The sequence below is a fragment of the Cebus imitator genome, unplaced genomic scaffold (genome assembly GCF_001604975.1).
Source record: "Cebus imitator isolate Cc_AM_T3 unplaced genomic scaffold, Cebus_imitator-1.0 Scaffold1, whole genome shotgun sequence".
NCBI lineage: Eukaryota > Metazoa > Chordata > Mammalia > Primates > Cebidae > Cebus > Cebus imitator.
Genome location: NW_016107316.1, coordinates 15210945 through 15235404, shown reverse-complemented (window position 1 = coordinate 15235404; position 24460 = coordinate 15210945). Strand labels below are relative to the sequence as shown.

General features: G+C 53.1%; 1 protein-coding gene across 4 annotated transcripts in view; it reads right to left on the bottom strand.

Annotated features, from left to right (window-relative positions):
• Positions 1-3726: 3726 nt before the first annotated feature.
• Positions 3727-24460, bottom strand: part of KLHL29 (kelch like family member 29) — a 321245-nt gene continuing 300511 nt past the window's right edge. For 3 of the 4 annotated variants that reach the window (XM_017526630.2, XM_037737651.1, XM_037737654.1), the window contains 8 exons: positions 19580-19782; positions 17626-17885; positions 15413-15611; positions 15102-15284; positions 14722-14902; positions 8247-8440; positions 7792-7936; positions 3727-5906 (listed from right to left, as the gene is read on the bottom strand). In XM_017526630.2, coding sequence (XP_017382119.1) covers positions 5723-5906; positions 7792-7936; positions 8247-8440; positions 14722-14902; positions 15102-15284; positions 15413-15611; positions 17626-17885; positions 19580-19782 — 1549 coding nt within the window. In that variant the 3' untranslated portion in view covers positions 3727-5722. Of the gene's footprint in view, positions 5907-7791; positions 7937-8246; positions 8441-13312; positions 14903-15101; positions 15285-15412; positions 15612-17625; positions 17886-19579; positions 19783-24460 lie in introns of those variants that run through there. The other variant, XM_037737661.1, reaches the window with a different exon arrangement.

Genomic DNA, 24460 nt, shown 5'->3' with positions numbered 1-24460 from the left:
TTGAGGTTGAGTCCTGATGTTATTCAGCTGCTTGACCCAGCTGGGAAAACTTTTTGTATCCTCGGGTGCCAAGGTCATGATATTCCCGTTGGGGCTGAGGCTGCTGTGGTCAGTGCTTATGCTGTTCTCCCCTCTCCTCTGCTCTCCCAGTCCTGGGTTGTGGTTTGACAAGAATGTGAGGAGCCCCTTGAGAGTCCATGACACAGTGCAGGCTCACAGCAGAAGTTTCTAATGAGGCGACAGTGGATGGTCTGACATCTCGGTGAGTGGACTCTTTCCTTACCCCAGTCCCAGGTTTTCTGTTTAAAGTCAAAGCCTTCATTATGTTGCTGAGACTCTTACCAGGTGTTTTAAAAACTACTTCTACAGAGGACTGTTTCTAACAGAGTTGAATGTCTATCCCATCCACAGAGATCTCTATTTTCTTATTACGGATTTTTGAGGTAGCCTGGGGAGGAGGATTGTGCCTTAAAAACTCCAGGCAGTCTTGAGGGGCTGTACAGCGCCAGCTCCCAGCGTCTTACTGAGCTGGGTTTGAATGCTGAGATGCTGTAAACCTGCTCTCTTCTTAAGGACTCAGGGCAACGCGGCCTCACCCCTGCAATGGGGATAACCGTCCTGTGCAGGACTGTAATGAGCGTGAAACCCAACAGTGTACATAGAGCACTTGGGGCGTGGCCTAACTATAACTGGGCAAACCACTTTTCTGAGACTGTTTCCTCTTCTTAAAGGGGAAAATGAGGCCGTGTGCCTTTTAGGGTAGTTGAGAGGATAAAATGAGTTGATGTGTATAATTATGCTATATACATACATTAAGGTTCAATTAGAGGAGACATGCACAGCGATCTTAATAACCCATTCTAGAGTTTAGCGCAAATGCATGGCAGCATGTTTTTTATTTGTAATTCTCTTTGTTACTTGATAGTGAACTCTCTCTAACTTCTCCATTGTTTATAGTACCCAAAATAGGAGATGGTCTTTACAAAAGAGAATTTCTCAGACTTAAATTCTGGAGAAGGGGCCAAGCACAGTGGCTCATGTCTGTAACCCAGCACTTTGGGAGGCAAAGGTGGGAGGATCACCTGAGGTCCAGAGTTTGAGACCAGCCTGGCCAACATGACGAAACCCCATCTCTACTAAAAATACAAAAATTAGCCAGATGTGATGGTGGGCATCTATAATCCCAGCACTTGGGAGGCTCAGGCAGGAGAATCGCTTAAACCCGGGACGTAGATGTTACAGTGAGCTGAGATCATGCCATTGTATTCCAGCCTGGGTGACAGAGTGAGACTCCATCTCAAAAAAAAAAAAAAAAAAAGGAAATTCTGGGGAAAGATTCTCTGTCCCTCACTACCCATTTTTAAAAATATATATTTATATCTTTATTATAAAAATAATGTCATTACAGAAATTCTGGACAAGAGAGAAGAAAAATTGCCCACAGTTCCATGAGTACAACTAAGAGTTTTTTTTTTTTTTTTCTGACTGCAAATCTGGTCATTAAAAATGTACGCATCTTACCTATCTTTAGATGTATATCTTCTATATCTTTATGTACATATATGACATGCCCACAATCATATAAAAATAGCCACCATTTCCCCTTTTCTAAGTGTTTTCCATGTTGCCGCATGTCTGTGGTATTAGTTGTCTCACAGAACTGAGAAGACCTCGTGCTGCCAGTTGGACGCGTTGTTAGTGTCAGCAAATGCGAGCAAGTTATTATTATGGTGGTCCCTGAGCATCTGCAGGGGACTGGTTCCTGGAACCCCAGGGATACCAAAACCATGGGTGCTCAAATCCCTGATATTAAATGGGATAGCAGGATTTGCATATAATCTCTGCACATCCTCCGGTGTACTTTGATCATCTCTAGGTTGCTTGTAATACCTAACACAATGTAAGGTGGTGTAGATGGCTGTTACCCTGTATTGTTTTTTCACTTGTATTGGTTTTTTTGGCCCCCATTTTTTTCCATGGACGGCTGGTTGAATCTGGATGGGGAAACTGTGGATCTGGAGGGCAGCTGCGTTTGACTTTTCTAACAGTTTTATGATTTCCTCAGGGATGCTCAGAGTGGATTCACCAGGTCAGGTGTGAATACTCCTGTGGCTCTCGATACCCGGCCTCACTGCTCTCCAAAAGCGCTGTTTTGGTTGACAGGACCCTTCACTGTTCATGAGGTTCACGGCTCCTCATGAGCACTTGGATTCCCTCTCCCCAAATTTTTCTTAGGTTTGGGGAGCTAATTTAGTAGCTAAAAGATGTTACTACCTCACCGTTGTGATTTTCGTTATTTAACAACTACCATTGTTGAGTTTGTTGTTGTATGTTTACTGGCAACATTCCTTCTTGGTTGGGTCTGTTTAAGACCTATTCTCTTTAACTGTTGGAATCACTTAACATTTTCTTATTGAATTACATGGGTTCTTTAATAAAGATATAAATCCTTTGTCATATGGACTGCACATATTTTTCCTGACTGTTCTCTTATTTTGGCTATGGGTTTTAAAAAAAAAATCCTACACGTGTAATGTGAACCATCTCCTGTTTGTGGCCGTCACAGTGAACTTTCTCACTATTCATGTCAGCTCTGATGGTTGCACCTGGACCCTCCCCTTCGTCACATAGACTCCTGATATAGTGGACACACATGTCTTCTATGGCAAGATGCAATTTATTCAGTCCCCAGGATTAAGTCTGAAATACACAGACTCTTCATAGACCCAGAGAGTGTTTTTCTCTTGATTTGGGAAATGAGGTGGACAGGAAAGGAGTTAACAAAATGATTTTGCTTGATTTTTATCTCAAGTTATTTTAGCTCATCGTGACTGGTGTACTCTAGACATTCTCCATCCTTTAGGACCAAAGGTGTCACTGCAAATACTTATTGACAAGAGTATGGTGCACTCATCATAAAGCCTCGGCCAAGTTCTCTGAACATCTCCCTCTCTCACCTACCCTGACCACCGCCTTCAGATTTTTTTTTTTTTTTTTTTTGGCAAGAAGACCCTTAGTCTTGGTGAGATTTGTAGATTAATGGTATGGGCTCTTCACATGGATGACAAAGCTGGCCAATCTGCCTTCTGCGAATCTGTGAAATCTAAACTTCTTTCCCTTCCAGAGGATGGGCACTCCCATCTGGCACTCTACCTTTTCACCCTGGGGAGCCTGGCATGTGAGTGCTTAGCATAGCAAGGTAGGTCTATATGGCAGCCTAGAGGCAGCCCCAGCCATGACTGAAAAAGGCATGTGAAGCCCCCCGACTGGATTTTAGGATAGGATAGAAATTACCCTGTATTCCTTTTCCTGGAGAAAGTGTGTTGTGTCTCTTATTAGGCTTATGAGCTGGACTGGCCATGTGGCTCTGGCACTGTCAAAAAGAAGTGGGTCCCTGGCATGGGAGTGATACCAGTGGGAAGCTGACAGGTCTGAAGCTTTCAATTGCATGTGTGTAGTAAGAAGAGCACTTCAATGAAAGGAAGAGCCTCAGAGTCAGTGCCAGGGTGCTTGCAAGTCCCTCTCATCTTTGACCTTCAATTGTCTTTTCTTCTTGGCTTCCTTTCCAACTCTGTACCTCCCCTCACTATGGAGTCCCATCCTTTCTAATCATCGAGATGTGCACTAAAATCTACATAAGAGAGCCCAGACAGCTGACGTATGAGGGGTAGCCCGGCTTTTGCATCCCTGTGACAGGATGATGACACACAAAGACATTACATTGGCTTCCAAGTCTAGATCTATAAATATATTTATTATAATATAACAAGAACTTAACAATAAACATATACTATGTACAATACCATTACAGAGAACCCTGTTTTATATCATTCACAGAAATAGCCAGTTTTGCTCCAGTGTGATAGATGAGGAGAGAAATGGAATTTCAATGTCATCTGTGTTGAGTCTCGCTGACCACTAGAACCTCCTTTGGAGGCAGACGCACACCAATGCTAACATTAGCCCTGCCCCAGGCAGTTAGGAATTTGTGCTCCAGTCCTTGGGTTCACACTTGCACCCTGTTTGACATAAATACTTTAAATGACATACAATGTATGTAGTTTTGTGCTTATTACTTTTTAAAATAATAAATAATATTAAAAACTGCATAACGAAGCTCGGTTTATCTCGTCCAAGTGGGAGCCACACTTGTAGTGCTAGAAGTTGATGCCCAACGTTAGAACTGGAATTTTGTGTCATCAAATGCTGAAAGATGGAAAGCGTGTCCTGTCTTTTTCTCTTATAAATGGTCGTTATCATGAAATGATGGCAAGTTGACTTCCCAGATATAAAAGTGGTAAATGTGTATTTGGTACCAACTTCGACTCAACAGCGCAGTGGTGGCGGCGGTGGCGGCAGCATTCTTCCTGCCCTGGAATGGAAACTGTTTACCGTGTGAGGTTTGGGGGGCTAAGGACTAGCGGGAGGGCCTTTCTCTTTTGAGCCACGGTGTGACCTCCCTCCTGGCTTCCCTTTTCTCAGGTTCGTATGTGACAAGAAGAGTGATTCTGCTCACGCCCTCGGGCCTTGGCTGTCATGGCTCGACTAAGAAGGCTGTCCCCATCCTGAGAGCTCTTGCGGCAGGTGCCTTAATATATAGCTATGAATATCAAAAATAGTCTCCTGTGCTTTATAGATGCTTATTCTCCCTCCTTCCCTTCCCACTGGCCTGGGTCCTCAGCTTGACCTCATGGAGGGAGCTGGGCCGCTGTCCAGAGCCAGAAGTGGGCTCCTTCTAGAACAGACTCTTCTTCCTTGGGTAATGCCTCCACGAGGCACAGCTTTTATGGGGCTGTCTGGGAGTTACTTTTTCTAAAAATAAAATGGGGGCATTGCCCACCCCAGGAGAGATCCTCTATTCTGCACATAGAAAAATGAGAGCAAATGCCCCCCTCTGGCACTACCTACAAAGAGCTTTGGGAATTCCCACATTATCCCTCTTGTGGCCTCCTCCTCTCAGTACTTAAAAATAGCCTTTTTGTTTATCAAGAAAATGCCTCAGAAATCTAAATAATTCATACTGGGTAAGAGAAAGCTAGCGCAATCACTTTGTCCTTCTCCAGCAAAAACACAGTAGAAAAACCTGTGAAGGACGGACAGCTGTGCCTGCTCCCCGGCTGTCCTGTGGCTGCCACCCCTTGCTCAGCGTGGGCAGCTGGGCTTCTCTTCCGCCCCGGTGGGGACCGGCAGCCTCCTAGGCCTTGTGATGCACAGTATTGTCCCTTGTTTTCTGTCGGCCACTGAACGTGTAGATTGGTTAAAAAACAAAAGTAGGAATCAAAGTGATAAGGACACTTTGATCTTATTCCAAGAGAGCCTGATGCCTAGTGCTGTCATAAGATAACAGATCTATGGTTGTTTAGGGATCAAGCTTACTCTGCAGGAAGGAAAAAAACAGCTTCTGTCTCCCAGTTGAAAAATACGTGAAACTATTGCACCTGGCAGAGCGAGCACCCCCATTCAGAGCGAACACCAGTGCAGGAGGCAGCCAGCCCGGCGGCGGGGTCGTGGTTTCTGCTGCTCTGAGCGCGATGCCACTGTCTCACCCAAAGGCGAGGATGATTTCCTACATTCAATGTAGAGCGTATTCAACATGTTGAACGCAGTGAGTTCCTTGATTGTGTTTTGTTGGCTTCTTGTTGGTGTCGCTGGAAAATTATCATTGTGTGGCACTTGCCTCACCAGACTTGTCCACAGTCTTGTTGTGGGCTTTCTACTGACGTCAGCCGCTTTGGATGTATTTCTTGATCACAACGCAGCCGTGTCTGAACACGGGGCAGGGCATGTGGGGGAGGAGGGTCCATGTATTGGTTGTGGGCTCGTAGGCTTCCATGTTGCCCAGCGCGGGCCCCTCACTGCTGACAATGCCTCCAGTTGCATAAATCTTGCCATCAAGCACCACGGCACTGTTGGGGGAAAGCGGGGACAGAATTAGGCATTTTACTTCCAACCTGGCCCTGGAGATAGGTTCTCAACATCATGTCCTGTGGTAGGCTGCCTGTACCTTTTGCAAAAGTCATCTGGGATCTTGCTGCCCTTCTTTGCCCTCTGACTTGGGCTGGCATAAGAAAAACTCCAGGGCCAGTCAGGACACTGTGCTATGACACCCTGTGAGCAGCAGAAGGCACTCCCTCCCTGCCTCACCAGAGTGACTAACCATGGCTGTGAGAGGAAAGATCTCTGTGCGGGCACTCGGCTCAGGTGACTGAGGCTTTCTGGAGACTCTTTTGTTGTATGGCACACGCAGCCTTCCTATGGCTCAATCAAATTGGGAACATGACTCACAAGAATGATGGGAGATAATAAGGAGGTCAACTGGAATTGAACGTCAGCCACTGGACTGGGAGATCTACCTGCCAAGGTGCTCCCATGTGACCTGGTGCTGCTGCCCACCCAGGATTGCAAGGGCTGGGCATGCTCTGCAGGGTGACTGCTGGCTGTGCCTGGACCCCTTCCCTATGTGACACTCACTGGCTAGGTCCTGTTGTCTTGGTCACTTCCTCTCGTCATGAGGGTTCAGCATCTGGCCCCTCTCCGCACTTACTCCCTTAAAGCGTTTCAGCTACCTGACGTCCACATCCTTGTTTCTAGTCCTGACTCTTTTGTTTTAGTTAATGGCCATTTTTTCCTGGCTATTCCCTGACATTGGACACATACCTTTTCAAAGGCTCCACTGTTTCTGAAATGTCTTAAACAGAACACATCAGTCTGGACTTCTTACCAGACCCTGAAGCTTCCAGTCTTCTCCCTTAATTCCATGCCACCTGGGGCCCTCATATTTTCCTTCTGTGGTGTACTTATGCCCTGATTCCCTTGCAAGACCCAGCTTAACTCTCCATTTGCCATTAGGTCTTTCCCATTCATTTCTTTCTTTCTTTCTTTTTTGAGACAGAGTTTCGCTCTTGTTGCCTATACTGGAGTGCAATGGCGTGATCTCACTGCAACCTGCACCTCCTGGGTTCAAGCGATTCTCCTGCCTCAGTCTCCCGGGTAGCTGGGATTACAGGCATGTGCTACCACGCCCAGCTAATTTTTTTATTTTTAGTAGAGATGGAGTTTCACCATGTTGGCCAGGCTGGTCTCAAACTCCTTATCTCAAGTGATCCACCGCATCGGCCTCCCAAAGTGCTGGGATTACAGGTGTGAGCCACTGCGCCTGGCCGTGGGGCTCCTTCTTATTCTGTTCCTCTTAGTCCAGGAAAGGATGGAGCTGGAAGAGCAGGGACTGGTATCTCACTGCCGCAGGCCAGGAGGCCTGGAAACCGAGCCGCCCTCGGCCCTCTACCTTCTCTTCCTGCAGAGGCAGGTATGTGTGCGTGCTTTTTCCAGTCAGCCTTTGAGACTCGTTGTTGTGCAGCTGAGCCCCGAGCATAGCTCCCAAGGCCATCAGGATCATTCATGCCCTCAGAGCATTCCCCCAAGAGGTCACTTGTCTCAGTAGGGTATCGCACAGCTCTGGCCTGGCACCGCTTTCCATCTGCGATGGGGCAGGTGGTCCTGGGGGAAGCTGTCCTCACCTCACTGAGAGCAGGGTAGCCTTGACGCCCTCGGGAAATGCTTTATTTTTGCTGGAGCTGGGGTCAGCTGGAGTCCCGGGGTTGGGTTCCTGGGCTAGAGGCTGCTGTGGGCTGCTGTACCCTACCGGTCTGGGCTAACACCCACTCCTGTGATTGGAGGGGGAAGGCCACTGCTCTGGGCCTGGAGATCACTGAATGGCGGGAAATCACTGTGGTCACACCCCTCCTCCCGCTCCTCCGTCCCAGCCCTAGCCAAGGTGCTGCAGCCTCTCACCTGCAGAACTGGCGAGAGTGGTTCATGTTTGGGCCCGCCTTAATGTTTCCTTTCTCAGGGTCGTAGATGGTGGTGGCTCTGGCATAAGCCCCGCCCAGGATGAAAACGAAGCCATTGAGGGTGACAGCGGGGGCATACTTGTTGTCTGTGAGGAGAGCAGAGCAGGCAGGTCACGGCATCTTGTCTCGGACTTCCCTCTCCTTTCCTTTCCCAGCAGACCCTCCAGGGAAGGAAGCTGGAAAGACTTCTAAGAAGGGAGGGATTGGCCTGAAGACAGGCCTGGGACCTAGGGGAACCTGGAGCCTTCTCCAGGCACGTGAGCTGGGGGCTCAGCAACTCCTGCCCCCCTCCGGAGCTGTTGGGCTTAGCCTGACTTCTGGGGATGGGATACTGAACAAATCAGCGAGGCAGGGGTGCGGCCCTGGCCCTCGGCTGAGGACACCACCAGTTCTCACCAATCATTGGGGACTCGATGAAGCTCCACGTGTTGGTCTGAGGAATGTAAGACTGGAGGACGCCCGCAGCTCGGCCTGCCTCATTCACCCCACCAAACACATAGATCTTTCCGCCACACACTGTGGCTGCGGCAGAGTGCACTGCCTTGGGCAGAGGGGCCACTGCCTCCCATTGGTTGGTGATGGTGTCGTACCTGCAGGAGAGGAGACAAAGAGCCCAGGGTCAAGATGGACCTTGTGCAGGGCAGAGGCCACAGCAAGAGCAGCACACTACCATCTGGTCCTTGCCCTCAGCATGGCCAGCATAGCCTGAGATCACACAGTGGGGGACACTGCCGTGAGACACTCAAGGCCTCCTAGGGTCTGGTCCAGACTAGCCCTCAGCCTTCCTCTGGAACGTCAGTGGGCTCTTTCTGCCTGTGGCAGCCACTGTGCAGAATTCCTGTCTCCTTCCCTTCGCTCACGCAGTGCTCCCCTCTCTATCTAGCTCAATCTTGCCCTTGCATTCGGCAGTGCTGGACTGAGCATTTGCTTTATAGCCAGGCCCTGGGCTGCAAACTGGAGAAATGCACTAGATGAAGCACCATTCCTCGAGGAGGCTATGACTGCTTGGGAAAGGCAGCCAAAGAGAACACACAAAGAACAATTACACGCAGGATGCTGGGTGGGCTGAAGGCGAGAAACCCAAGGTGCACACGGTGGCGGCACCAGCAGCTCCAGTAGGTGCCGATACTCAGGCTGGGCCTTGAAGGGTGAATAGGCCACTAGCTAGGTGGACAGGAGGCGGGAATGAGTGGGAACAGGTGAAGGGAGGACAGTGGCAAAGGTGGCATTTAGGGAGAATTTAGAACGCAGGCAGTCCCCAACTTAATGATTTTTTCAGTTTATGATGGTGCAAAACGATTGGCATTTTCATGTAATGTGTAGTGTTCAATAAAATACATGAGATATTTGACATTTTATTATAAAACAGGCTTTGTGTTAGATGCTTTTGCCCAACTGTAGGCTAATGTAAGTGTTCAGAGCATGTTTAAGATAAGCCGGGTAAACCATGATGTTCAGTAGGGCAGGCATATTAAATGCATTTCTGACTTAGAATATTTTCAGCGTATAATGAGTTCATCAGGACATAACCCCATTGTCCATCAAGGTGCTTCTGTAGTATGGAATGGCTGGAAGTGGGGGGTAGTTAAAAAGGGCCATGTGTGTCAAGCTAATGGAGTTGGGCTTTATCTAGAGTGCAGCGGGGAAGTCCTGAAGGTTTGTTTGTTTGAGACAGGGTCTTTCTCTGTTGCCCAGGCTAGAATGCAGTAACATGATCACGGCTCATTGCAGCCTTGCTCTTCTGGGCTTAAGCAATTCTCTTACCTTAGCCTCCTGAGTAGCTGGGACTATAGGTGTGTACCATCATGCCTGGCTAATTTTTCGATTTTTCCTAGAGATGAGGTCTCCCTGTGTTGCCCAGGCTGGTCTTGAACCCCTGAGCTTAAGCAGTCCTCCCACCTTGGCCTCCTAAAGTGCTGGGATTACAGGTGTGAGCCACAGTGCCTGGCTGCCCTAAAGGTTTTAAGCAGGGAAATAATGTGAACGAATTTGGCCTCTGGAGAGATCACTGTGTCTGCAGGGTGGAGTATGTCCTGGAGTGAGGAGGTCAGAAGCAGGGAGACTAGTTAGGTGAGACTAGTCTGCGCAAGAAACTTGGAGAGACGCAACAGTGGCTTGGACCAAGGAATGATAAGAGTATGAGGACATGGGAGCAGAGGAGGTGGAATGGGTGTGTTTGCTCATTGATGAGACGCTGGCGCTAAGGGAATAGTTGCCAAGGATGGCCCAGGGTCTGGCTTGGGAGGCTGGCTGGTGGTGACACTGCTGGTGGTGACACTGCTGGTGGGATGGGGAGGTTGGGGGAGGAGGGTGATTTCCGTTTTTTTCACAGGAAGTTTAAAGTATTTGTGGGCAACAGATAGGGGATGTGCAGCAGACAGTCACATATTTGGGTGTGGATGAAATAGCCAGCTGTGCGATCTCTGGCACAGCTGGAAATGGAAGCTCAGGAATGTGCTGGGGAGATGTGTACTGCGTGGGGGCTAAGGACAAATTGGGGACATGTGGCCTTTAGGAGGGGAGCTGAGAGGCATCCTGGGAGGGCAGCCAGGGTCCCAACAGCGAGTGAATGGCTGTGTCACTGAAGGCGAGGGCTTCAAGGATGGAGGATGGAATCTCTAGCAGGCCACTGCTCTATAGTCAAGGGCACTTCAGTTAAAACAAGAGGCGCAGAAGCCAATTGTGTCAGTGGAGACTGCAGGTGTATGTAGACTTCTTTTGGAAGAAACTTAACTGTGAAGTGGCACAGAGGGTAGGGCCTAGAAAAGAATCCAGAGCTGAGAGGGGTCAATGGAATGCTGATGAATGTTTAACAACCAGTTCTCTAGGGAAAAAGTTATGGTTTGTAGCATTTGCTGATTTCTGCGATATCACTCCTCCCATTTGGCTGATTTCAAGCTGCCATTGGGATGTTGCCGAACATGGAGTTGGAAAGAGAAGTGCTGTGGCTACCATTCTCCGGAATCTCCTCCCTGGAGAGATGCGTTGGGCATAGATAACCTCAGGGCCCAAGACAGTAGTAAAAATTAGGAAGTGGTGAGTTTTGAGCATGGATTACCTTTGTTTTTAATACTGTGTATATAATTTAATTTTTAGCAATTAAAAATTGTTAAATTTTTAGCAATTAAAAATTGTTAAATTTTTGTGTTAACAACTGGCTTACAGAAACTTTAACAACTGTACAAATTGTAAAGTCTGTAATTTTAACATTCAGATCTCACATGCCAGCACACAATGGGTTTTGTTTTACTTTTGGAGGGGAATGTTTAATTTTGTTTACATGCTGATAGGAAGGAGTCCAGCTGGATAAGGAAAGATTAAATGTATATGAAAGAGAGGGGAGAGCTGATGCTGGAAGGCTTCCAGGAAGTGGATGAATGGAATCCAAAGTGTGGAGGGAACATGGAGTCCATTTGTACAGGAGAGGAAGGCAAAGATGGCGTGAGTGTAGCCATATTTGTGGGAGTGACGGCAGGAAGGCAAGTAAGTTCTTGACTGATGGCTCCATTTTGTTTGTGAAGCAGGAGTCAGAGTTGACAAAGTCGTGGGGAGTCTGTGGGGTCAGATCTGTAGGGTCAGATCTACCGCTGATGAGGGAAACCCAGAAAGACTGCCTCGCAGCGGGAAGGGCCTGGTAAGGGACGGGCCTTCCCTTCCTGTGGGGTGGGGCCCGTGTGTTGGGTGAGAGTTCCTCCATCGCATTCAGTCCCCAGGGCTGGGCGCAAATGGTTGGGTGGAGCAGATGTTCTGGTGTGGGGTGCAGGACAAAGCAGCAGAGGAAGAGGATGAAATGACAGAACATGAGTTCCAGACAGGACAGTGGAGAGGGACAACAGGAGGCAGCTGTGGGAAAAGCAGACTTGGGGCTCAGCAGCCTGGGTCACTGGGATATTTGAGGTCTTCTTCACAGGACAGCTGGAGTATCGGTCTTCAGTGTTTCTGTCGGTTCCTCGGGGGCTGCTCTCCTAACTCCAGTTGCCTCCACGCTTACTCAGGCCCTCCCAGTGGGGGACACGTCTACCGCTCAACACACTGCTCACTGTGAGTGCCTGAATGCAAAGTGAGGTCTGGGCGCCGCGTGCTGTGCGGCCAGGGTTGGGTCTGTCCCCACCATATCTTCCCTGGGAAGCACATAGGGCCCGCTTGCTTTCTGTGAGCCTCCTTGGGGCACAAGCCATAACTGGGTCACAGCCCAGAGCCCCAGGAAGCTGGCCTCCCCAGCCCGTGCCTCTGCCTCCGAGTGAGGGTGATGTGACGTTCAGCTCTGTGCTTGGATTTGAGAAGAAGCTGGAATGTCTTAAAGGGCAGCAGCGGGCTGATTCAATTAAGCCCCAGATGAATAATATGTGGCTTATATGAAATGGAGTAAGTGTCTTTTTGGACAGTGTCAGAAGTTCAGATATCTGTTTTTTAAGCCAATATGGCAGGGATCCAAAGAGCTCCTGCAGAAGGAGCTGGGAGACAGTGGAAGATTATGTGGCTGTTAGTCCTCAGTCTTTCAGTATGATGGCACATCGCACCAAATGTGAATTTCCTGAGAGTTTGTTATTCCAGGTGGCTGATTGCCAAGCCATGAGCCCTCCCGTCAGCTCAATCTGTCAGCTTGCTGCTTGAGAAGGATATGCTAATGACATGCAAATGACCCCCGCCGACTGAGGCACTCTGCTATCATTTATCCAGTAACCACAGCTATTGCAATATATTGCTATAAAATATTAGATCCAGTTATTTATATAATGATATGATACAGGTTTGTCTATTGCACTGTCTTAATCTATAATTATATGATCTTGCTCTATTTCTGTAATACCGTAATGTAATATAATTATAATGCACCATATATCTCATTCATTATCAATATAATAGCCATTTGTACCATTAGCGCTTCCTGGGGAACAAAGCACCCTCATGTCTGTCCCCATTACCCTGACCTTCCTGTCACCCTGAATTCTCGTCATTGTCACTGTGCGGCACAGATAGCAACTTACCCGAAGGGGGTCCAGCTATGCTTCTTGGAAAGCAGTGGGCGTTCCTTCCCCTGCACCCTCCAACCCACTTGCACGCACACTGCCCAGGGGTCTTCAAGCCTGTATCCTGTCCCTACAAGGACAGCTGGCAGAGTCTGGTGGGCTGAGGAAGGGCTCAGGGCCCCTCAGGGTACCCTTTTGTCCTGGACTGCTCCTTCATCTCTTGGGTTCCTAGGGTGGTCTCGCTCACACTGTGCCCATGCTGCCCTTTCACAGCCAGAAGGAGGGCCTAGCCCCCCAGGAAAGGCCCATCCATGCAACCCCTGGGTCTTGGAAAACAGCCTCAGGGCCCTGGAAGAGCGGCGCTTGTCTTGCTGCTTAGTGGGTGCATTTGATCCTTGAACAAATCCCTATATTTATCAACAAGCATAAGTTTGCAAAATGAGTAATCAGTGTCTTAGGAGATTAAAAATAGCTGACAAAAGTAAGACAGAATGACGGATCTAGCTCAGTTTACTCCTACAGAGAAAATGTCTCCTTTTTCATGTGGTTATCGGATGACAAATGATCAGAAGCAGATGCTTCCAGAATGCTTGGGGCATGCACAGCTGGGCAGTGGGTCACTCTGAAGGCCGCCAGTACCAGGGCCAACCCAGGCCCAGGAACAGTGCTAAGGTCCTCATCATCACGCGGGAATGCCCATGATTGCCAGATCAACATGACAATCAAATGCTGTTACTGAGCCATCTCTGGGCTCCACTTGGGGGAGTTAAAAGCCCACAGTGAGTGTTCAGAGCCTGTCACTCTGCAACCATCTTTGCTGTAACATTTGTCAAGTGTCCAATTAGCCACCAAGGGGGAAAAATACAAATTGAGGGGTACGTGTTGCTTCACAGGCAACATGATGTCCCATGGGAATATGTGCTTTCTGGTGGCACATGGCAGTGGGGGTGGGGGGGTGGGGGGGGCTCAGGTGCAGGAGGGGCTCTGGCGATCTTAGCTGCCTCCCCTGGGCTGTGCTTTGGGCCAGGTCAGCCTGATGCGTTATCTTCCAGGCACTAGTTTCTCCAACAGCAGGACTAAGCCCCCTTTCTGCTGCCTGAGGAAGCTTCCTGAGTGCTTCCTCTAGGTCCGTTCTCTGTACAAACAGTCTCCCTGGCTCAAGGGAAAAGGATTTTGTGTTCTTACTCAGAAGCAGCCTCTTCAGCCCATGCCCCTCATGCCTGTCTCTGAGCCTCCACGATGGCCTCGGGAGGAAGCCAGCCTGGGACTCCCAGCCGACGGCAGGTTCACACAGGTGGTCCTTTGGCTTATTTTTTCTTCTGGAAAGTTCTAGAGGGTGGGCAAGCATGTTCTCCCTAAATTGCTTAGTTTGTGTGCAGTGGCCCTTCCCTGTGTAACGAACAGATGTCCTAGATGTCCTGGTGTGTGTGGCTGGAGGGAGGAAGGGAGCTCCCTGATGAGGTACCTCCGCTTGGCAGGACAAGGATGCCCTGCTGCCGGCACGACCCGCATTTTAAACATTGCTTCCAGCTTTGCGCAAAACCCCAGCAGTCTCTGGGCTGGTACTCACGGTGCAGGGTGTTCACTGACTGCCTGGCCAGGAGGGTCTGGCTCCTCTCGGGCCTCCCGCAACCGGATCTTGGGCCTCCGGCTTGTCTGACACCTAAATGGGTGTCAGGATGGAAGCACCCCATCTCCCATCTCAGCGACTGCCAAGGTGACACAGATGCCATCCCACCTGCTTCTACCCCACACCCTGGTGCCCCCGGTGCTGTGACTGAAGAGCCTGGGATGACCGCCCTTATGAATGGTCCAGGCTCTGCTCCTTCGCCACTGAGTGGGTGTCGTCTGTTCTTGGCGCACATAAGAGCATGCCCCTGTCCTGAACATGGCCTCATTACCTCTCCACGTGGTCCACGTTGCCTGCCACGCCAAGTCCTCCGAGGGTGTAAATCTTCCCATCATAGACGAGGCTGTTGTGCCGACAGCGGGGCACTGTCATTCTGGAGACGAGGTTCCAGTTATCGAGCAGGGACATGTAGCACCAGACATCGGCCAGCGTCACCCCTGATTCCATCCCACCTGGAGGCAGTGTGGGAGGCAGAGAGAGCAGGCAGGGTGAGGAGGGGCCCGGGGTCAGCAGGCGCAGCCCCAGGGGCAGAGGAGGCCTTCACCTGCAAAGCTAACACTAACGGGCCGTGGCCTTCCTCAGCTCTGAGGTGGGGAGCAGGCCCCTCGGGATCCCCATGCCCTGTCCTGCCCCAGCGCCGGGGGGCCTCACCTGAGAGGTAGATGTTGTCCCCGGCACTCACTACACTGAAGAACTCGCGGTCGTAGAAAGGCAGCGAGGCCAAGGGGTACCACTTGTTGTTCTGCGGGTTCCAGCAGGTGACAGCCACCAGTGAGCGCTGGGTCATCCCCACCATCTGACGGCCCCCAACCAAGACGATGACCTCAGCCACACCTGCAGGGACACAGATGGGCGTCCTTGGGACACACCCTAAGACTGTCAGCATCTGTGCCTGGCACCTCGCTGGGACCACTGAGCCCAGGACGCCGCTTCTGGGAGGTGGGGGGTGTGCCCTTCCATACCTGCGGAGAGGCGCGGCCGGGTTCGGGGCGTCTGCATCTCCTGGCGAGCATGGGGCAGCATATGGTAGCGTTTGGCCTCGTTCACCAGGTCCCGGCAGGCTTCTGATGACTTGATCAGCTCTTCATTGTCAACCACGTTGAGCAGGTAGCTGGGGTGGATGAAGGGGAGGCGGACCACAGCCAGGAGCTCAGCAGCATACTGCAGGGTAAAGGGGACAGGGAATCTTCTTAGACTAGCAAGAGGGAGCCACCTTCTGGAAGGAAAGAAATGGTGTGGGGCTGCACAAGAATGGAGAATTCTAGGCTGCGTCGGGCTTGGGAATGTAGCTGCTCTGCTCTGCCAGCCTAGACAGAGGCAACGGGAGGTCTGGTCAGCTGGAGGTGTGGAGGGGAAGTGGGGAGCGTAGGGGTTGGGAGGGGAGGCTGGCAGCCTGCAGTCAGCCCTGTGGCAGATCAGGATATTGGGGGTGGGGGCGGGGGGGTTAAAATGAGGAAGACATGATTATTAAGGAGCTATGAGTGTGGCGGGGACCAAGGAACAGGTGGGAGGACCCAGGAAAGCTTCAAGGAGATGGCGATTGTGAAGCTTGCAAGTCCCAGCCATGGGAGCCAGCATCTCCCCAGCACCAATAACTCTTTCAGTGGTGCTCCATGTCCCATGGCCTGAAACTGTCACCCTGCAGAGGAGGTTTCACAGGCTCACTTGACTCTCCCCTCCTAGCAAACTCTGCTGATCACTCTACTTTCATTTCATCCCATGAGTAAGTGGTAACCATCGGAGGCCAGGCACGAAGCTCATCACTGTGGGTGCAAAGACCAATGTGACCTGGTCTCTGACGTCAAGGGGTACACAGTTTAATGGGAGGGGATCTGCTACCAAAAATGCACGGGGGGCAAGAGGAGGGTCTAGTGAGGGCTTGTAGTGGGTGCAGGAGTAAGAGGTTTTGCTTGCAGAGGGCATGGCATCTGGATGGGGCATGCAAATGGGCAGACTTCTGCCAGGCACAGGGTCGGGGGGAGGGCAGACATTCGAAGCCCGTGTAGAGGTGTTGGAGAGTGACAGAGAATGGACTTGTATGGGGTTTATTCTTATTAGATGCAACAGGATTTTGTTGAGGAGGCGTCTGGGGAGACAGGGAGAAGTGAGGGAAGAGAGGCTGGGGAGGCCAGGCCATGCTCAACAAGGACCGCACAGTTTCCCCTGCGGAGTCGATGAGGCAACTGACGAGGGGTTGAGTGGAGGGATGAGGCGTTCAGGGTGCTTTCAGAAACACCGCTCAGGCGGGAGGGTGGAAAATGGATTTGGAGGGAGCAAGACAGAGGCAGGGAAACCACTTCAGAGTCGCTGCAGTCATCCTGGCGAGATGCCGGTCTCAATGGGGAGAGGGAAGTTGATTCGCTTAAAGGAGAGGAAGGAGGCGGGAGTGAGTGTGGTGTAGCCAAATGGCTGTGGAAGACGGGGGAGGAGGCTAGGCTTTGGTTTTGGGGAGCAGGCATGGCTGAACTAAGGAGCACAGGAAGAGGTGTAGGCTTTGGGCTTGGTGAATTAGGAGAATCTGTGGACATCCTGTTGGAGAGGCCCAGAAGGCCACTGAGCAGAGGGGTCGGAAGCTCAGGAGAGAGTTCTGGGTCTGAGACACAGATCTGGGAGTCAAAGAGAATTGTGGCAGTCACAGTTATTAGATGCCCCATCGAACTTCCTACCTCTGAGAATAAACCCTGCTTCCCCACCTGATCAGTCTGAGGACCCCTTTCTCTGGGCTCAGCGGCTGGGTCCAGGGCAGGGGCGCTCTCTGCATCCTCTCTTTACCCAACACAGGACCTCACACCCTTCGGCTTCCTGAGTGCAGAGGTTTCCATCTGGCCCATCGGGGGCTACCTGTCCCCTCAACAACCAGAGCAGGGGCAGACTCCTCCTGCTGGGCCCGTGCTCCTGGGAGCCCCAGAGTCCCCTGGCTCAGGCACCCACCTCACCGTGCAGAGCGCAGGTGCTGCGGCTCTTGGCTGACTTGGATCTCCTTTGGGGTGGAATGCCAGCCCTCGAGGATGCTTTGGCGACTGGTTTCTCATCTCTATGCCCTCCCTTCACCTCTCTGCTGCTCAGGGGGAGCAGGACAAGCCTCCCACACCTCCCTTCATCCTTGCTGCAGATCCCATTGCCTCAGGGGGACCCCAAACCCAGAGAGAAGGGGTGGGGGCGGGCCAGGCCCCACCTGTGTGCGTGTCGCGGGGTCCTTCTTGATCCACTTGATGACCGTCTCGTACACCAGCTCCTCGGCCTTGGTGTTGAGGCTGTCGTTGGAGACGTAGGCAATGAAGTCGTCCTTGGAGATGCTGAGGATCTCCTCCTGGGCAGCCACCTCGGGGAAGATCTGCAGCGCGAAGGCCTTGGCCATGTGGTAGAGCTCGCTGCACTGCATGGCCTCAGCCATGGCCAGCACGCCCAGGCAGTTGCTGGCCGTCAGCTGCTTCTCTGAGGGTGAGAGCACAGGACCACTGACCCAAGGGCCCTGGAAGCAGTTGCCACCTGTTTCCATTGCTGTCACCCTGGATCCCTCTCTGAGCCCACATCCTGGGGACCCTACCTCCAGCATCCAGAGTCCCTGCAGGTCCCCTTCCTGCGTGTCTGGAGCCTTCGATCCTTCTCCCGGGTTCTCCCCTATCCCATCTTATGCTGACTTCGGGGGCCTCCCTCTGAGTGCACAGGTCCTGACAGAAGGACTGAGACTGGGAGGCCTGAAGTGCGCGATCCCTGCTTGGAGCCTGGGCCTGGGCTGGGGTCAGGAGTCACACTGTCGCTGAGGTCGAGGGTGGCACTGAGGCTTACAGCATCTTCCAGGAGGTGCCAGGCATGTCTGCGGCCCCAGACGCCTTCACTCAGCTGTGTCAGCAGTAGCACCCCTTGCACACCTCCCAGCTTCTTGCACAGTCTTCTGCTGCACCCAATGGGACCCACTGGGTTCTGGGGTCCTCCTGGCCAGCTCTCCTGGGCTTAGTGGCTAGGTTCAGAGTGGGAGCCATCTCTGTATCCTGTTTACCCAATACAGTCCCTCCCAGGGCCTCACACTCTTCCCACTTCATGCTGGTGGTTCTTCCAGCCCAGATGTGTCTGGGTTCTTGGAGGCCCATCCGTGGGCAAACCTAACTGTCGCCATGGCTCCCGGCACTTCCAGAATGCTCGGTGCTCCTCTGTCCTCACAGATCTGCCCATGTCTAGGCTGAGCGCTGGCTTTCTCTCTGCACTCCACACCCTAGCCCACTGGTTCTTTTTTTTAGTTTTGAGATGGAGCCTCGCTCTGTCTCCTGGGGTTGGAGTGCAGTGGCACAATCCCAGCTCACTGCAACCTCCGCCTCCGGGGTTCAAGTGATTCTCCTGCCTCAGCCTCCTGAGTAGCTGGGACTACAGGCGTGCATCACCATGTCCAGCTTATTTATATATTTTTAGTAGAGGTGGGGTTTCCCCATGTTGGCCAGGCTGGTCTCAAACTCCTGACCTCAGGTGATCCACCTCCTCAGCCTCCCAAAGTGTTGGGATTACAGGCGTGAGCCACCATGCCTGGCCACCACTGGCTCTTTGGGGGCTTTCATCTCTGTCCCTCCCTCACCTTGCTGTCGCCACGTGGGGAAACATCAAGTGTAAAGGCAGAATGTTGTTTGGGTCAGGGACCCCCTGGGAACTCCTGATACTCAGTCCCCATCCTGGGCAGCAGATCTGGGTACTCAAGGGACAGGTCAGGTGTCTAGACCTGTGAAGGCATCTGGAGCGGCCCAGGTATGAATAAAGCGAAGGGAAACAAAGTTTGAGCTGCGCTGTTTGGGTCTAGAAAACGGGGCTGTGAGGCCAAGGCCATGGGCTCTCCCCACAAGCAGAGCACGTGCACAGGCCTCATGGTGCCATTTGTTCTCACGAGGCCTGGAGGGGCACAGTGCGACTCTTCCACCTACAGAGAAATGACATGGAGTCCCCTTCATTCCATGCCAGGGAAAGAGGGCCTTTGCAGGTGGTTATCTGAATTACCCTCTTAAAATAGCCCTGCCAAACCCAGCCACATGAGAGGGAGCTTTGGCTGTGCACACACAGCCCTCCCCGCTCTGTCCTTGCTGTTTCGAGTTCTCTGCCCGTTTGCACTCTTTCCCCCAAGTGACACACGTGGCCCCCGGGCTCACCGAGAAAGGACACGCAGACTTTGCAGAAGGTGTGGAACTGGAACTTGCTGGCCGCCTCCAGCAGGGTCTTGGCATTGGCCGAGTCGATGACCAGGGAGCCAGTGTAGACAAACTCCAGCAGCAACTCCAGGACATCCGCCTGCAGGTTCGACAGGACCAGCTCCAGCTTCTCCCGGCCACCCTGGCCACTGTCTTGCACGGACCTAGGCACAGAGACCAGGGCGTCCTTACCCGCCGCCCCGCGGCCACCGTGCCGCTTCCTCACAGGGCTAGGTCTCCCTGCACACCTTGATCACGCCCTTGGTTTTAGGACTTAAAGGACACAGCAATGACACACCTGAACCTAACGCTCTGACACGGGATCTGAAAGAGAAGAGTCTGACCAGAGACGCCCAAAAGAACAGAAAACCCTGCTTATCACTACTCGGCATGTCCATGCAAAAAAAGATGCAAATCAAAAAGCATGAGCCATGGATGGGGACGAGGACCAGGACTGGCCTCAAAGGGAAACAATACGGTTCCGCCCACTGCTGGCCCTGGCATCTCCGCCAAAACAGACCAACACGTCCCAGCCCAGTCCCGCCTGCCTTGGGTGGCAGATTCTCCAAGGTGACCGAGGCTTGGGAGGCCCCCAACTGGCTGTGATCCCAGCCAATCCAGAGATATGCTCTGATCTCCCCAAGACTGAGGGCCCCAAGTTGTCCCAGAACCCCCTCCAACCCCACCTCTTACCAAAAACATATTGTTTCCTTTTAGGCATGGGAAGGAAGCCCTTCATGACATTGCTTTGAAACTGACAAGACAAGATAGACAGACAGAATGGTCAGAGCCAGGAGGAGGGGAGAGGAAACAACCAAGGACTTCCGCCACAGACAGCCAGCAGCCATGACCTGGGACCTGGCCCGGGGCGGGGCCCTCCTGCCACATGGAACACGGGGTCAGAGGTCAGAGTGGCCTGTGTGTAGAGTGTGCATCGGGCTTGGGAACTGGGGGGAGCAGGGGAGGGACACAAATATATCAATCTGTTTATATCTGGTGTCTACAGGAATACAAAACCATTGCAAAGGCTCCTAAGGCCTGGCAGCTGCCCCTAAAGCTGGACCTGGAAGGAAACAGATAAGATGAAGCAAGAGTGACACTGATACAGAAGTGACGGCAGGAGGAAAAACACACGGCGCGTTGGGAGTCTGGAGGCGGTTTCTCAGGCCTCGGCTTGGCCGCCCCATCCTGGCTGCTCCAACCAGCCCTGCTTCCCGCCCTGAGCCCAGGTCCTGCCTGGGGCTGGGCTCGGCCACATGTCTGGGAAAAGACCTCTGTGGTCCACTCACTCACTTCCGAGGAGGCCACAGGGCAAGATGTTTGTGACGGTTCTCTTGCGTGCATCTGCGGCTGGTGGTGGGGCTGTCAAGGTGTCCAGCAAGCAAGCAGGCTGGCCGTAGAGAGGCCGGCTGCCAGATGGGTGGGTGGGTGGGCGGGCGGAAAGAGCATGGGGCAGGGAGCTGGCGGGGGCTGGGTGCCCGGGCTCTGCCACCCACAGGTGGGCAGCCTTGGCCTCCCGGGCCCTCAGCCTCCTCTTCTGCAAAACAAGAGGGTGGAACTAGATGAGGTCTGAATTCCCATGGAGATTTTATGTGACAGAGGCTGCAAAATGCCTTTCCCATGAGATTCTTCTCTACGTGGCAGTACCTGAAATTCCACCATTAGAGCGACATTCTCTCAGGTTAGGCACTGGCCTCCCAGGGCCTCTGAAGCACTGTCATGGCCAGGAGGAGGGTGGGTGGCACTGTGATCCGGCTGCCCAGCTGGCGTCCAGGCTCCCTCCCAGGGCGGCCATGCTGGGCCCTCCCCATACGACAGCTTATCCGACCAGGACCCCAAGGGGCCTCTGCCTCCAAGCCCTGGGCCAGCCCAGAAGGCAGAGGGGACAAGGTGCCAGCTCCACAGAGGCCCCTCCAAATCCCCACACACAGAGTGACTCCTAAAGTGACTTAACACACCTAGTCTTCTGCTGTCAGGATGGATGTCCATGCCTCGGTGGCTTTGTTAAGTGTAAAAATAATTCACTATGTGATCACTTAAAATCACAGAAATCCTCAACACCCCTGGCCCCAGAGCCATCTGGTCAACCGTGTACTCCTGTCTTCACTGCCTAGGCCTTCATTCCTACCAACTGCTGTCTGGCCTCTCCTCCGAATGCCCTTCGTGCCCTGTGGAGGTCACACTGGGCCACAGCTTTCTCCTGAGGCCTCTGGTCACTGCTGCCTCCACCTCTGGCCAGACCACTTGTCTACCCAGGAGTCCTCAGGCACAGGAGCTCAAAGCCAGTGGAGGGCTGAGCCCAGGGGGACTTCAGACTTCAGGATGTGTGAGCACACACATGTGCACACATGGATATGCACACACACACGCACACACAGATGCACACAAGTACACACATATGCACACATACGCATCTACACACACATGCACACATATGCACTGACGCTAGGAACCATGGAGTCACCCGGTGGGGAGGGGTGCTGGGCAGATGGACAGTCCATGGCTGGAGTGACAGGTGCAATGGGACCCGCATGGCTGCCCTGAGGGGTGCTGCCTGTCTTGCCCACAGTCTGAGCCAGGGAGTGGGTCCTGGCAACCAGGCACGGGAGGAAGGGGGCAGGTGTCATACAGCATCGCAGGTGCCGTCTAGACTGGGGAGGACCCCTGGCCATAGAAGGCATGGCTGTGGCTCTGTTCCTCCCGGCCCCTTGTGAGGGCCACCTGCGGGGTGGAGGGGGCTGCTGGGCAGATCAGGCTTGGGAATGGCTGCAGAAGCACAGGGGAATGTGATGGGGCCTCTGTCAGAATCTGAGCTCAAGATCCGGAGGAGGCGAGGCCCCAGAGGGCGAGGCCTGTGCCTCTTAGCGACACACATGGTTTACACAGGCCTGTGTGCGTGGCCTAGAGAGCTGTGAGAGGGTGGGGGCGCCTCTCTATCCCTGGACACCAGGCTGTCTTGGAACTGGACTCTAGTGCTCCTTAAGCCTCTTCCATCTGAGCAGGGAGCCCAGAGGTGACACCCCTGTGACGGGTGACTCTAGTCGCTGACAAGGGGCTCTGTCTTCCGCAGGCTGTTCTGTCCCTGCCCTGAGCCATAACTTGTCCTGTCCTACTGGGTCCCATGGAGTGAGTGGCTTGGGGTGCTGCTGGCCCATCAGGTCATGATGTGGCTTTGGAGGGACTGCAGCAGGGCAGATGGGCAGCACTACCCTTCTCTATGAAGCTGGCACAGGGGCGTGGGGTGTAGAGTGAGGGACAGGCTGGTGCTGCCCAGCCACATAGGCCCCATGGGGTCTGCCGGAAGACTAGAGCTTCCTGGAGTCACCTCCTTCTGGGTGCAGGGCGCCCAGGAGAGGCCAGGGTCTGGGACGCAGCCTCTGCACAGCAGAGGAATGGCTAGGCCCAACTACCGGGATGTTTGCAATCCTGCCATCAGCCACGGGCTCATCCAGGATTAGAAATGCCCTTCTGGACGTCAGGACAGAGGCCCTCGTTCACCTGCACACACGTCAGAGGTCAGGTGTTTTCATTTTGCAAGTTGGAACTGGGCACTGTCTGGAGCCCAGACAGGAATCCATGGGCAGCGGTGGGTGAGGGACGGGCACGGGGCAGGTGGCTGGGACCCAGCTCTGCTCAGAAGAGAGGACCCTGCCCATGCAAGGACACCTGGGCATGTCACCAGCTGCAGGACACACCCATGGACATGCATGAGTCTCCCTGGGTCTTGAGGATTTGTGTGGCTCAGGCCCACCCTTGGTAACTTGATGACAGATGTGGCTCATGCCATCGTGCCAGCATCCACGATGAGACATGGGAGTCCCGTTATCTGGCTTCCAAGCCATACCTGCCCTCTCTACCAAGTAAGGTGGCAGGCGCTGCCACCCACACATGACAGCTGCTCAGGGAAGAGGGCCAAGGGTGTGGGGCTCTGGGCAGCACTTTCCTGGGACCCTTCTACACGGCCACAGGGGGCAGCTGAGCCCAAAGGGACTCAGCTGCTGGCTGGGAGAGGACACTGAGACCCAGCTCTCCCGCTTATGGCCTGGCTGTCATTTTTAGAAAACACACATCTGGTTGCAACACTCCCAGGCTCCTGTGACCCAGGTCCAGCCTCCCTCCAGCCACGTCCCCTGCAAGCCACCCTCATGCCTGGCCCTGCAGCAATGTGGAGTCACCTGTGGGGCCTGAAACCCCCTCCTGCTTTTTGAACTTGCTCTTCCTCACCTGTCTGCCCAGCCGATGCCCGTTCTTCACAACCCACATCAGATGCCATCTCTCCAAGGAGCCTCCCTGAACGCCCCTCCCCCACAGCCCAGCCCTTGGCCCATCAGTCTCTGAAGTGCCATCTCCACTCATCTCCTTGCCTGTCTACAGCGTGTCCCCATCAGACTGTGGGCTCGGCTGGTGTTGGGTGTGAGCCCCAGTGCCGGGAGCGGTTCCTGTGTGTTTGCTGAGTGAGAAGCGAGTGAATGACTTGAATTCCCATGTGTCCGTCCTGTGGCTCCAGGGGAGGGCATCTGCACTGGGGTTGGGTCTGGCAAGCACTGTCCTTGCTGGGCTTGGGGGCTGGGTCAATGTCCTCCCTGGGGCTACAGTGGTGGACATATCACCTGTCTCAGGCTGGGGGTGGGAGTCTGGTCTGAGCCTCCAAACCTGGGGGGGACAGCAGGGAGGAGTCACCTGGCCCTGTCAGGGCTCATCCAGGAAGGGCCAATGTTGACCCCATGGAGGTCTGCACCAGGACAGAGGTCCCAGAGATGGTCCCTACTCCCTCCCCTTACAAGAGCGCAGCTGCCTGAGGGGAAGCCCCTGCCTGGGGTCAGAGGGCAAGGCCATGCCTCT